This window comes from Canis lupus, chromosome 9 (genome assembly GCF_003254725.2).
Source record: "Canis lupus dingo isolate Sandy chromosome 9, ASM325472v2, whole genome shotgun sequence".
Classification (NCBI taxonomy): Eukaryota; Metazoa; Chordata; class Mammalia; order Carnivora; family Canidae; genus Canis; species Canis lupus.
This window is the reverse complement of record NC_064251.1, coordinates 3331952-3344200: the sequence shown is the minus strand read 5'-3', so window position 1 is coordinate 3344200 and position 12249 is coordinate 3331952. Positions and strand designations below refer to the sequence as shown.

Sequence of the window (12249 nt, the reverse complement as noted above, 5' to 3'; positions counted from 1 at the left end):
TGTTTAAGGGAGAATTTGCAGCTGTCTAGAGCAAGCGTAGGACAGAGAGTTCAGTGGGCAGGTAGCCTGCTGTCAGGTGGAAGGAAATGGGTTAAGGATAAGAAGGGAGGGGTGGTACCCCCAGCAACAGGCTCCTTTTGCTCCTCCCTATGGTTCTTCTCCCTCCTACAACTTTGGAGCACCTCCATCCTCGCAAGTTCAGACTACCTTAAGAGTCAGAACAACTTTCCTGACACATTAACACATCTGAATCACATTCTCCTGGCTGACAGGAAACAAGTTCTGATAAACTATTCACATGTTCCTGTCTGGCATAAGGCGACCTGCGGTTTGTTGTCATACATTTATTTATTCAACAGACATGTCCCAAGGGCCCTTCCTGTGCCAGGCACCGTCTAGGAGCTGGGAACCTGGAGATGACCTGAAGAGATAGACTCGCTGCTGTCACAGAGCTGTCAATCTGGTGTGATGGCTCAGATGATCACAACACCATATCCCTCGTGAATGCAGATGCAAAAAATCCTTAACAAAATTTTAGCAAATTGAGGGGGCACTTGGGTGGCTCAGTCAGTGAAGCATCTGCCTTCAGCTCAGGTCATGATCTCCAGATCCCAGGATTGAGGCCTGCACGGGGCTCCCTTCTCAGCACCGAGTCTGCTTCTCCCTCTGCTTTCCTTCCTCGTGGTCTCTCTCACTTTCTCAAATAAAAAAAATAAATAAAATCTTAAAATATTAACAAATTTAATCCAGTAATATGTTTTTAAAAGCCCATGACCAAGTGGGTTTTACCCGAGGGATGCTAAGTTGACTCACCACTAGAAATATTATTCAGCGTAATCACCAGATTAATGCACTAAAAGAGAAAAATCACATGAGCAACTGTATGTGCAAAAAAGCCATCTGACAAAATTTAACACTCATTCATGGTTAAAACTCTCAGCAAACTAGGAAAATGTGTAAATACCTTCAATTCGATGAAGAACGTCCCTGAAAAATCCACAGCTATCAATCCACCTAAGGATGAAAAACACAGTGCTCTTCTCCCAAGATCCCCAAGATCAGGAACAGGACAAAGGTGCTCACTTTAGCCCTTACCTCATCCCACATATATAAATTAACTTGAAATGGATCAGACCTAAATGTAAGAGTTGAACCTTCTCTGGGATGGGGGCTGGTCACCAGAGACACCAAGCCATGACCAGACTCTTGGGACTTTCAGTCCACTCCCATCCTCCTGGGAGAGGAGAGGGGCTGGAAATGGATCAATGATCGATCATGCCTATGTGAGGAAGCCCCTCCATAAAATCCCAAAAACATGGGGTTCAGGAAGCTTCTGAGTTAGTGAACATATCCACGAGTACTGGGAGGGTAACCCACCCCAGCTCCATGGGGACAGAAGTTCCTGCACCTGAGACCCCCCACCCTGGACCTCGCCCTATGTATCTCTTCATTTGGCTGTTCATCTGTGGCTTTTATCATATCCTCTAATAAACTGGTAAAAATAAGTGTTTCCTTGGGTTCTGTGAGCCCCTCTAGCAAATTAATCAAACCCAAGGAGGGGGATCATGGGAAACCCCAACATGTTGCCAAATCAGACAGAAGCAGTGGGGGGGTTACCTGGGGACACCGTACTTGCATCTGAAGTGCAGGGTGGTCTCATGGAGCTGAGGCCTTGATCTGGCGGGGGGGGGGGGGGGGTCTGTCTCCAGGTAGATGGTGTAGAACTGAGTTAAAGGGCAGCCCGGGGTGCTCAGCAGTTTAGCGCCGCCTTCAGCCCAGGGCATGATCCTGGAGACCCGGGATCGAGTCCCATGTCGGGCTCCCTGCATGGAGCCTGCTTCTCCCTCTGCCTGTGTCTCTGCTCCACCCCTTCTCTCTGTCTCTGTCTCTCATGAATAAATAAACTCTAAAAAAAAAAAAAAGAACTGAGTTAAAGTGTGGGGCACCCAGCTGGTGTCACTGAGAATCGCCTGGTGTGTGTGTGTGAGAAACCGGAAGTGTCAGAAGTGAAGTGCTCTGTGTGAAGGTAAAGGTGAGATACACAGGAGGTAGAAAACTGACTCTATCACACCATCTACACACTATCCTTCTGTCTGTGGACATTTCCAGTCCCGACCTTTGAATCACAAGCTAAAGGTGAAGTCATAAGCACTGGGAAGTTTACCACAACACATGCACCAACAAATACCAATGTTTGCACGTAGGCAGATCCTTGTTTGCTCAGAATCTGCGCTTCCCTATGAACATGCAAAGGCTGTTTGTTTGCGGTTTGGGCTCTGCTCCCTGGGAACTGACTGCTTGCCTCTGAGAAATACGGAGTGACTTGCACTAACTCCTCACTTGCTTCTCTTTTGACCCGGGGTCAACAAAATGTCACTTGGTCTCCTCGGCACACAACCCTAACTTCCAGGTCAATAGGCTCTCTGGAGTCTGTGTCCACGGCGCACCTGGAGTCCGGCGAGGTGGCTTCTTGAGTCTCCACTGACACCCCGTGGGGCCTGCACAGCACCCAGTTGGGCGTGCTGTGCCATCACAGAGGATGCTCCGCATGCACGGAGAGCTGACCGATGGCCCATCTTCCTGCAGCAACACCACGGAGAAGGTGGCGTGCAGAGCGCAGAAACAGGTGTCGGTGGAGTCGGCACGGGGCAGTAGCATCAAGCAGCTGCCGGGGAGAGGGAATGCCGTCTGCGGGGCTCCGGAGAGCGCTCCAGGTTAACCCAGCGGATGAAAGGAGCCAGGGGCCCAGCTCTTCTCCTACACATTTGTCAAGACTCATTCTGGCGATGCCCCCTCTCTCAGCGTCACTCGCTTGTGATGTCTTTCTGCCGTCTTTCTGGTCAGGGCGTTCCGGGGAAACACAGGGCAGGCCGGGAGAGCGTGCTTCCTCCCACTCCCTCTGTCCGCCCCGTCCTGGAGGACACAGCGAGAAGGCGGGACGGCCTCCCCAGGGACCTTGCTCTCAGGCTTCCCGGCCCTCAGAAGCGTGAGGAATGCGCGCCTGTGGTTTAGGCCGCCCGCTGTGTGGTGGTTTTGTGACACTAGGTCCTAGCCGACTAAGGCCCACAGGGAGCAGCCCCAGAGCCAGCTGGCGGTCTTCACGGTCTTCACGCGGGCAGGAACGCGGCGCCTCCCGGTCTCCCCTCCCGTCAGGGCCGCAGGAGTTACCTGGGGATAGGCTCAGGCCCGGGCTCGCCAACGGCAGCCTGAAGAGGAGCGGCACGGCGGGGCCCCTGCGGTGTCTCCTGAGGAGGCCATCGGTCGCCGCCGTTACCGCGTGGGGCCTGCGGCCCACAGACTATTAGAACCGCTTCCCTGGAGGTCCTTGGGCGACGCCGACCTCCCTGTGCCCCCGCGAGGAGGGCCGATTTTCCAAGATCAGGGCTCTCGGCGGGGAGTGGGGTCTCTGCCCCACTCAGAGAATAAAGGGTTTCCGCTTGGTGCGTGGGAGATGCGGCGATTAGGACGGACAGCCTGGCGCGAGCAGGGAAGAGAAAGAGGATGCAACGTCTCGGCTCTGACAGGGCTAGGGACGCTGTCGCTGGTGGCGCCACCGCCCCGACGAGTCCCGAGACGCTGCCAGGTCCACGCGGCCGGGGAAGGCAGGGCCCCACTCCCGAGGCCCCACAGCGGGAGGCGGGGTGCACACCCCACTTGGCCTGCAGGGCACGCGGGCAGCCAGGCCCTCGCCAGCTGGAGGCCACCCCGCGTCCGTGGCCCCAGGAGCAGCCCTGGCCCCGCGGGACGCGCCCGGGAGAGCAGGGCCGCCAGCCCGGCGCCACTGCCCCGTCTGTGGATGGCTCTCGGCGCCCTCGGCCTTGGGTTCTCAGAATCGCGTCCTCACTGTAAGGACAGCGAGGAAAACTGTCGTCCTCGCTCCACATCGTCCGTAACCATTCTAGACCATTCTCTGGCAGGTGCCCAGGGCCTCAGAGGATGCCTGCCCCAACCACGGGGTGGCCTGCACAATCTGAGAAGGCGGAGGGGACAGAAACTGGCGTTGCCATGACCGCTCCCAGGGTAGCGTGGACAAGGATTATTCGGCCCCGTGGGGTCGTCTCAGGAAGCTAAACCCACTAGGGGAGAGCTGGATGGTCAGGTCTAGGTTCCCAGGCTCCCACTCTGGTCCTTGCGAGAGGCTGAAGAGCTCCTCCGGCCGCCACACCCCACACCTCACCCCAGGACGCCGCCCCGCACCCCTCCAACGCCAGGGACTCTCACTACACCGTTCCTCTCCCCTTTCAGAAGAATCACGAAGAAAAAGATTACAGAACTCCTCAAAACACAAAAGCTAGCGTCGTCTGGTAGGCTCAGTACTGGACCAGTGATCTGGGCAGTGTCTTTGAGTTTTGTCCTAATTTTATTCATGAATTTCCTCTTTAAAAAAAAAAAAAGGGTGAGGAAGAGGGGCACCTGGGTGCCTCGGTAGTTGAACATCTGCCTTTGGCTCAGGGCGTGACCCTGGGGTCCCAGGATCAAGTCCCGCATCGGGCTCCCTGCGTTGAGCCTGCTTTTCCCTCTGCCTGTGTCTCTGCCTCTCTCTCTCTCTCTCTCTGGGTGTCTCTCATGAATAAATAAAATCTTTAAAAAACTAAAAAATATAAATTTTTGAAAAGGCAAACAAGTTTACAAATTCGGATTTGTATTATGGTAATAACAAAATAGGATAAAGGGGGGCACCTGGGTGGCTCAGTTCGTTGAGCGTCCAATGCTTGATTGCAGGTCAGGTCATGATCTCGAGGTGGTGAGATCGAGCCCCACATAGGGCTTCATGCTGGATGTGGAGCCTGCTTAAGATTCTCTGTCTCCGTCTCCCTCTGCCTTCCCCCCCGACTCCCAGGCACTTGTGTTCTCTCAAAAAAAAAAAAAAGTCAAAATGCAATTAAAAGGGAAAGCAGGGATCCCTGGGTGGCGCCGCGGTTTGGCGCCTGCCTTTGGCCCAGGGCGCGATCCTGGAGACCCCGGATCGAATCCCATGTCGGGCTCTCGGTGCATGGAGCCTGCTTCTCCCTCTGCCTGTGTCTCTGCCTCTCTCTCTCTCTCCCTCTGTTACTATCATAAATAAATAAAAAAAAAAATTAAAAAAAAAAAAAAAAAAAAAAGGGAAAGCACAGGCTACAGACTGTATGATTCCAACTGGGTGACGTTCTAGGGTAGGAAGAGGTGTGGAGACAATAGATCGCAGCTGCCGGGGTCAGTGGGGGGGGGCGGGAGGTAGGGATGAACAGGTGCAGCATGAAGGGTGTTCGGGGCAGTGAAACTCTTCTGCAGGGCGTTGGGATGAGGGATACAAGTCGTCCCATTTGTCTAAACCCACAGATCGTGCAATGCCAAGCGAACCCGAGTGCACGCTGTTGGGACTCTGGGTGACGCCGATGTGTCAGTGCGGGTGCATGAGTTGTAACACGTGGACCCTCTGGCAGGGAGGCTGCATAGATGCGAGGGCAGGAGGCAAATGGACAATCTCTGTACCTTCCCCCTCCATATTACTGCAATCTTAAAAGTGCTCTAAAAGATAAAAGTCTATTAATAAAAATAAAAGTAAAAAGCAGGACAAGTAAAAAAGCAGGATTGAGTCACGTGAGGAAGTGTGTCTGACTCTGAGCTTCCTGGCAGCCAAGATGAAGAGCACAACAGGCAACGGGTCCCAGAGGCCGTGGGTTCCCTCAGGCCCTCCCCTGAATCCCACAGGACAGGGGCAAGCGTGGCGAGCAGTCCTGGCGGCTTTTCAGAGGCCAGCACAACACTCTGGCTTTGGTGGCCTCGAGATGTTTTCGCTCCCCTGGGAGGGTGCTGGGTCATGACTTGTGCTCCCTGGCCCTCGGTGCCCTGTCCTGCAGGCCTAGGGGATGGACGGCCCCAGGTAAGGCCAGTGTTGGAGAAGCCCCGTCCACAGGGGCCCGGTCGGGGCTCTGAGCACACCTGGCTCCCTGGAGGCCCAACCCCCCCCATCAGTTCATGAGCACGAGAACCGCTCCCGTGGGCTTTGCCTGGGCTGACAAGCCACTGTAAAATTCAAATTTCCGTGTGATTTTGTGGGACTTGGCAGGCTGTACAGCAAAGAGTGTTACTTTCTAAAAAGAAGAGGAAACTCAGTGTGGTGGGGATGGTGACGGGGAGTCCGGGGTGTTGGCAGGGAACGTGGGGGGAGGGTCAAGAAGCCCCCCAGGGGGTGGGATGCCTGCGCCGGGATCTCGGGGATGAGGACAGCCAGGGACTGGGCGGGAGGGCTCCCACGCGGAAGGGAAGGTGACTGAGGGGCGGCCGGGCTGGAGACAGCCCACGGAAGGCCCTGGAGGAACCGAGGAAGGCGAGGGGGGGCCAGGCTGTGAGCAATCAGACCGGACTGGACGGCAAAGGGCAGCGCTGGCCCCAAGTGCGCAAAGGAACGCGGGCTTGTCCGAGATGCTGCTCGCAGAGGACCGCAGCACGGCGGCTCCGGAGGGGCGACACGCTCCCGACACTTGCGCAAATCCAGAAGGCCTGCAGGCGGACACACGGGCGAGCGACCCGGGCCCAAGCAGCCAGGACGGGAATAGGCCAGGGCTCGTCCCGCCCCTGCAGGGCTGCCTCACCGTGACCCTCACGACACGGCGCAGCCTCCTCTGGAAACCGAGGTCCCCGGGAGGCCCGGTCCTCGATCTTCACTCAAAGCTGGGGGTTTGTCAGTTGGACTCTTCTTCCTGCAAAGGGGGCAACGGGCGAGCTTCTTCCTGCCTCGCTCTGCTGAGGAAGAGGACGGAAGCTCCTCCCGGCTCCCCGTCCATACTCTTGCCGCCTGCAGAGACGGGGAGCCACTGGGCCTCCCTGCTCCGAGGTCACCTGGCGGGCGGGGGTGGGGGGGCGGTAAAGGAGGCCACAGACAGACAGCAGGGGTGCTTTGGGCAGATCTGGAGTTTATTTGCTGCAGTTCCTTGGCGCTAGTTTACAATGCAAAAAAACCCAACAAACGAACAAAAAAACAATTGGAATAATTATAATTTTTTTAAAACCCTGTCGACAACTTTCAGTCATTTCTTTATATTTTATATTTTGACAAAACTTTTTTTAAACAAATACAAAATAATCTAAAAGGAGAAAAACTATACATGGATTATTTACAGCTCTGATAAATAGACTAATACTGATCCAGGTGCCTCCGTGTAGTATCGGCGAGGGCCAGGGTGGGGGATGCGGCTGGCGGGGGGCCCGGGGCCCGGCCCTCCTCCCGACCCCCTTGTGAGCTGCGGCTCCGGCAGGAACACGCCCGTGGCCGCTCCAGGTAGGACCTTGTGTGAAGGGGGCCCCGGAGAGCACCCCGGCCGGCACCCCCAGTCACGCCCTTTCACGAAAGTCCTCTGCAGAGCGCCAGGCGGCCCTGAGGGTGGCGGAGGGGCTGGGGTCACGGTGTCCGAGAGGACCGGCCGCCCTTCGCCTTCGCAGGCCCCGCCTGGCCCCGGGCGGCACGGGGGCGCCGGGATGGCCCGGGCCGGCCCCCCTCTGCCCGCACCAGCGCGTGGCCTGGACGGTGGCAGGAGCGGCCCCGAGAGTCCCTGAGAGAACGGCAGGAGGACGCCGCGTGTCGTGGCTCCCTTCACACCGCAAGGCAGGAGGCGTGAGGCCAGCCTGCACACGGGCCTTGGCGGGAGGGAAGGACACGAGGCGGCCGTGCCCCCACCCCCCGGGCAGCGGCGGCCCCTTCCTGTCTGGCCCCCGCCCCAGCGCACCCACAGCGGTCCAGGTCAGGGCCAGTTTTGAGGCAGAAAAAGCTGAAGACCTAAGGTGATAAGACCTGCTCCTTCCTCTAAAACGAGGACTGTAGCTCTGGGGGAGGAGGAGGAACCGAGCAGGAAACCGTCCCGAGCCTCGGCTGGGACTGCCTGCCTCACAGTTTTGGTTACTGGGTATTTAAGCTCAAGGGAAAATGCTGACTTTGCGTCTTAAAGCCCGACAAGAAGGAACTCGGAAAGAGAAAGGACAGTGCGAGTGTCCAGCGGTTCTCCTCTGGCCTCGGCGCCCCCAGCGCGTGGAGCGGAGAGCCGGAGCGGCCTGCCCGCCTGTGCCCGCCTGTGCCCGCCGTGCCCGCGCCTCTCCCGCGGCCCGGCCGGCCCTCCAGCTGCTGGGAAGGCGGCTCCCGCCAGCGGCCCGGGGGCGGGTGGGGGGACCCCAGCGGCTGCCCAGAGAGCCCCCACCCCGGACCAGGCAGGATGCCTCTGAACGGCTCTACTTTATCTTTTTCTCTCTTTAAAAAACAAAAATATATCTTTATAGTACGTGGCTTCTCTTCCATTCCACTTCTTTCTTAACATAGAGTAATAATATATCGATACATGTATTTATGGTGCAGGGTTGAAGGCTTCTTCACAGGGAAATAACCAAGAGGTAAACAGTCGGCTTCGGGCTCTGCTATCAGACCTGCTGAGCGAGAGACTTGCAGGAAGGAGGCTGATGTGCTGACAGGGGCTCTGATCTTTTTAGAGAGAGAGGCTCGCCTGACGGGCGTCAGATCCCTCTCCCCGGTGCTAACTGCCTACCCTTCTCCCACTTAAAAATGAATAGCAAAGCTGAAGCCAGTCTCTAGGAATTCAGGGTGACGCCCAGCAGGTGACAGCCCTGCTCGGCAGCCCGCCCCCCGTCCATGGGGGGGACGGAGAAGGAACCCAGGGCCTCTCACGCCTTGCACGCTGGCACCGCTCGCTGTGCAGACTCAGTGTCTTTTCGTGGAGGAGACCTTCTTCTTCCGCGCCGCTAGCATCTCGTAGAAAGGGTCCCTGCTGATGGCTGCTCTGGACACAGAGGAGAGAACAAACAGGCTGAGGAACAGGCCCGGAGGGCTTGCACCCCCACCCCCCTCGACTGTCACTGCAAAGGCCAAGTCAGTGGCGCCAACGGTCACCGTGTCCTCACAATGACTTAAGGGACAAGCTCTGGAAGAGACACATGGTCCGTGTGCCAAGACAGTTCTGCACTATTTACTGCCTGTTTCTACCTAACCATGGGGTGGGTTTACGAACAGAGTGTTACAGACTCTAATATTCCGGCCCAGAAAGACAAACGTGGGACCTCAGTTCTACGTGACTGCGAGCGCCACACGATCCGTGGCCCGTGGTGGTCTGGCACGTGCTGCTCAATGGCCGCCCCACTCTGGACTACACAGCTTCTGAGTCCCGCACACACCGACCGACTCGATAACCAAGACCACAGGTGGGCAGTCCGCAGTGTCACGGGGCCCTTAGGGGGCGGCCGGCCAGGCTCGGCGGGGAGGGAGCCTGCGTGTGCCCGGGCACTGCCCCAGAGACCCCAGCGCAGGACGGTGACAGCAAGGCCACCCTGGTGCACTCGTCAATCCCAACTGTCCAGCACGTTGTGCCGCGGGTGCTCAAGGGCTTTTCCAGAGCTGCTACACTCTAAGTGCCCACGAGTCTCCACGCTTGCCCACGAGCCCAGCTGCCCACTGGCTCTGCACCCGACCAGGTAGACGACAGGGGTCTGTTCACCAGAGATGACGCGTCCCCAAGTGCATCTGCACAGCTCCTTGGGGCAGCAAGAATCCACAGTCCCTGGCATGTGTCCCAAGGGGACCTTGTCACAAAGGCCTCAGTTGAGTGTCAAGAGCCAGGGGCGCCGAAGCCGACGGCTGCCTGGCGGTCAGGAGTGCGGCTTCTTGAGTCACAGGCTCAGGTCTGAAGACCAGCACCATCTCTGTGGCTCTGGACAATTTTATTCACTGTGTTGTGCCTCAGTGTCCTCACCTGTAAAATGGGGACGACCGTGCTTCCCCAGCTGCGGCGAAGAGTGAGGAGACGGTACCCGGAGGGCATGTGCACGGTGTGCGAATCCTGCACCACCGGCCAGGTGGTGCTGGGGCCCAGCCAGGAACTGAGCTTCCCAGGGAGGGCCTGTGTGTGCCCTCCCACCCTCACTAAAGGACGGAACGATTCCAAACGTGTCTATAAAGAGGGCTCAGCGTTTCTGGGCGTAGGAGTACAGGCCACGGAACAGAGTAGGAGCGGCTGTGCACTGCCAGTGGGCCGCTCCAGTGATCACACAACGGGGCACACGGGACACAGAGGGTAACCCATGCACACACAAGAGCTTGAGGCAACTGCAGAGCGTGCTTCAATGAAAATGAAATGATAAAACAATTACTATCTCCACTGCGCTGCCATCCTGACCACGAGGCCGAGGAGCCCTCTGGGAAGCCTAGACTCGAGCTGCTGTCTTGGCCAAGCACCCAAGGACCCACTGACAGACAGTCTGGGACTCCAGTCAGACTCTCCCCTGAAGATCTAACCCAGGAGCCCAGGCGAGGGACGGGCGGCACGCTGGGCAGCAGACGTGTGCGAGGAGAGAGCCCTCGTCCGGTGAAAGCACCGCGACGCCTCAGATCACCTACTTGATGCACTTAATCCACTCCTCCTTCTCTTCGGGCGTCGGGGCCGAGATCCGGTACACGGTGTGGTTTCCTTCCACCACCCGCCCGTCAGCCTCCGTCTTGCAGGCCTTGATGACTTGGTCTTTGTTGTCAGGGATGTAAAGCTCAAAGCAGTTCTGAGAATCAGAAAAGAGAGGAAGACAAAGACCTGAGAAAGCTACTGATCAAGACCAAAAAATGTTTATTTCTCAAAAGACCCTTCGTTCTGACTCCCGTGAAACACAGGCAACGTGTGCTTTCCTACGGCGAAGAGGAGCCCAGCAGTGAACGCCGGAGAATGTCGGCTGCCTGCCCGTCAGCCCGGCTAGCGAAGACACCAGGCACACACGTCCGCTGCGCTCCCAACAGACCAGCAACGCGGCGAACAGCGGTAGGTACGCAGGTGCCTTCGAGAGCCCGGCCCGTAGCGCCGGCACATTCCAGGTACCGGGGGCGTCGGGAGGGCGCCCGGTTGTGGGCGCTTCCTGCTGCCTTTTAAGGAAGGACAATCCCACCGCTCGTGGACAGGCCACAGGGACGCAGAGGCAGGGGGGCAGAGGTCAGCCATAGCCTCGTCTCTGGCCCGAACGTGAAGGTGACTTTGAGTTGGGCTGAATCAGGGGCACGACGCTCCTTTTCAGTTTTAGGTAAATCTTTGCACTTTCAGCCTTGTTTTAAGAACTGCTACCTTCTCTTTTGGCCCCCCACCCCCACCCCTACCCCGTCCCCCAGGAGATACTCACTGGTTTTTTGGAGTCCTCCACCTCCCGGATACTCAGATTCTCTAAAGGTATAATTCCACGGGGCTCCTTATCCTGTAGAACAGTGGCAGACACAGAGACCTCACGCTGGGTCATGAGCTCGCGTGCCCCCACGTCCCTCACTCACAAGTTGCCGGGGCTCTGCTCTTCTCCCATAACCTCGGGCTCACAAATCAGCTCTGGGGCCCACACCCTACATTCTAAAATCAGGAACGGGCCAGGAAGCGTGTGGGTATAGGAGTCCCTGCGCCCGGCGGCCTCTGCGGGGTGAGTGCCCAGGGGAGGCTCAGCACGTGTCTGGGAAGAGCCCACGGGAGGCCCTCCAGCAGGGAGCACGCCAGCCTCTCACAGAAACCACGTGGCTCCTCCGCCCGGCTCCTGCACACACGCCTTCACCTTCTGTTCCAGTGTCGGCAACCCCAGAAAGCCCTGGTCTTGCTCTAGGTGCCCGGCTCGCTGCCTCGAACGCCGGAGACAGTTTAGTGCGTTTATGTACACTCACAACCCCCTGCCCTAGCTTTCCCCTCGCCAGACCGTAGGATCTTCAAAGAGAAACTGCCTCCCTGACGACTCCAGGTAGGTCTGCAAAGGCACCTCCAGGCCTGTCCAGAGCAGAGCCAGGACACCCCTGCCAGGCCCCTGCCCCCGGGGGCCCTCTCAACAAAGGCCACCACGCACATGCACTCCGCACCCGCCGGACAGCTAACGCCAACCTTCCCACTCCCTCTCCTGGGCATCCGGCCACCCCGCAGCCCACGACTTCACTCCAAGTTCACCACGGTAGCTGGACTAAGCCTTGGCACCAAGCTCCCTACGACAAATGCTCCTGAGACACTGTGCACTCCCCATTTGCAGATTCAGGTTCCTTTCCCTTTTGGGGGGATAATCTTGGAACAGATGGGATCTGTGTATGCGCGGGTGCCGACGCTCCAGCATTGGGGTCACCTTTCCTGTCCTCCTAACTGCTTACCTCTTCCCTGTCTTCACACTCATCTTTTCCAGACACAATCTGTGACTGTCTCCAATCTTTCTTCTGTAATGGTGATTTTATTCTCGGCTAGTCTGTTCCACTCCTTATAGTTTTTACCTAACTTC

General features: G+C 57.5%; 1 protein-coding gene across 8 annotated transcripts in view; it reads right to left on the bottom strand.

The window, feature by feature from the left end:
* Positions 1–6876: 6876 nt before the first annotated feature.
* The window catches only part of CYTH1 (cytohesin 1), a 77824-nt gene continuing 72451 nt past the window's right edge, over positions 6877–12249 (bottom strand). For 6 of the 8 annotated variants that reach the window (XM_049113864.1, XM_025468185.3, XM_025468183.3 and 3 more), the window contains 3 exons: positions 11137–11208; positions 10376–10530; positions 6877–8765 (listed from right to left, as the gene is read on the bottom strand). In XM_049113864.1, the coding sequence (XP_048969821.1) occupies positions 8687–8765; positions 10376–10530; positions 11137–11208 (306 nt within the window). In that variant the 3' untranslated portion in view covers positions 6877–8686. Of the gene's footprint in view, positions 8766–10371; positions 10531–11136; positions 11209–12249 lie in introns of those variants that run through there. The other 2 variants (XM_049113863.1, XM_049113865.1) reach the window with 1 other exon arrangement.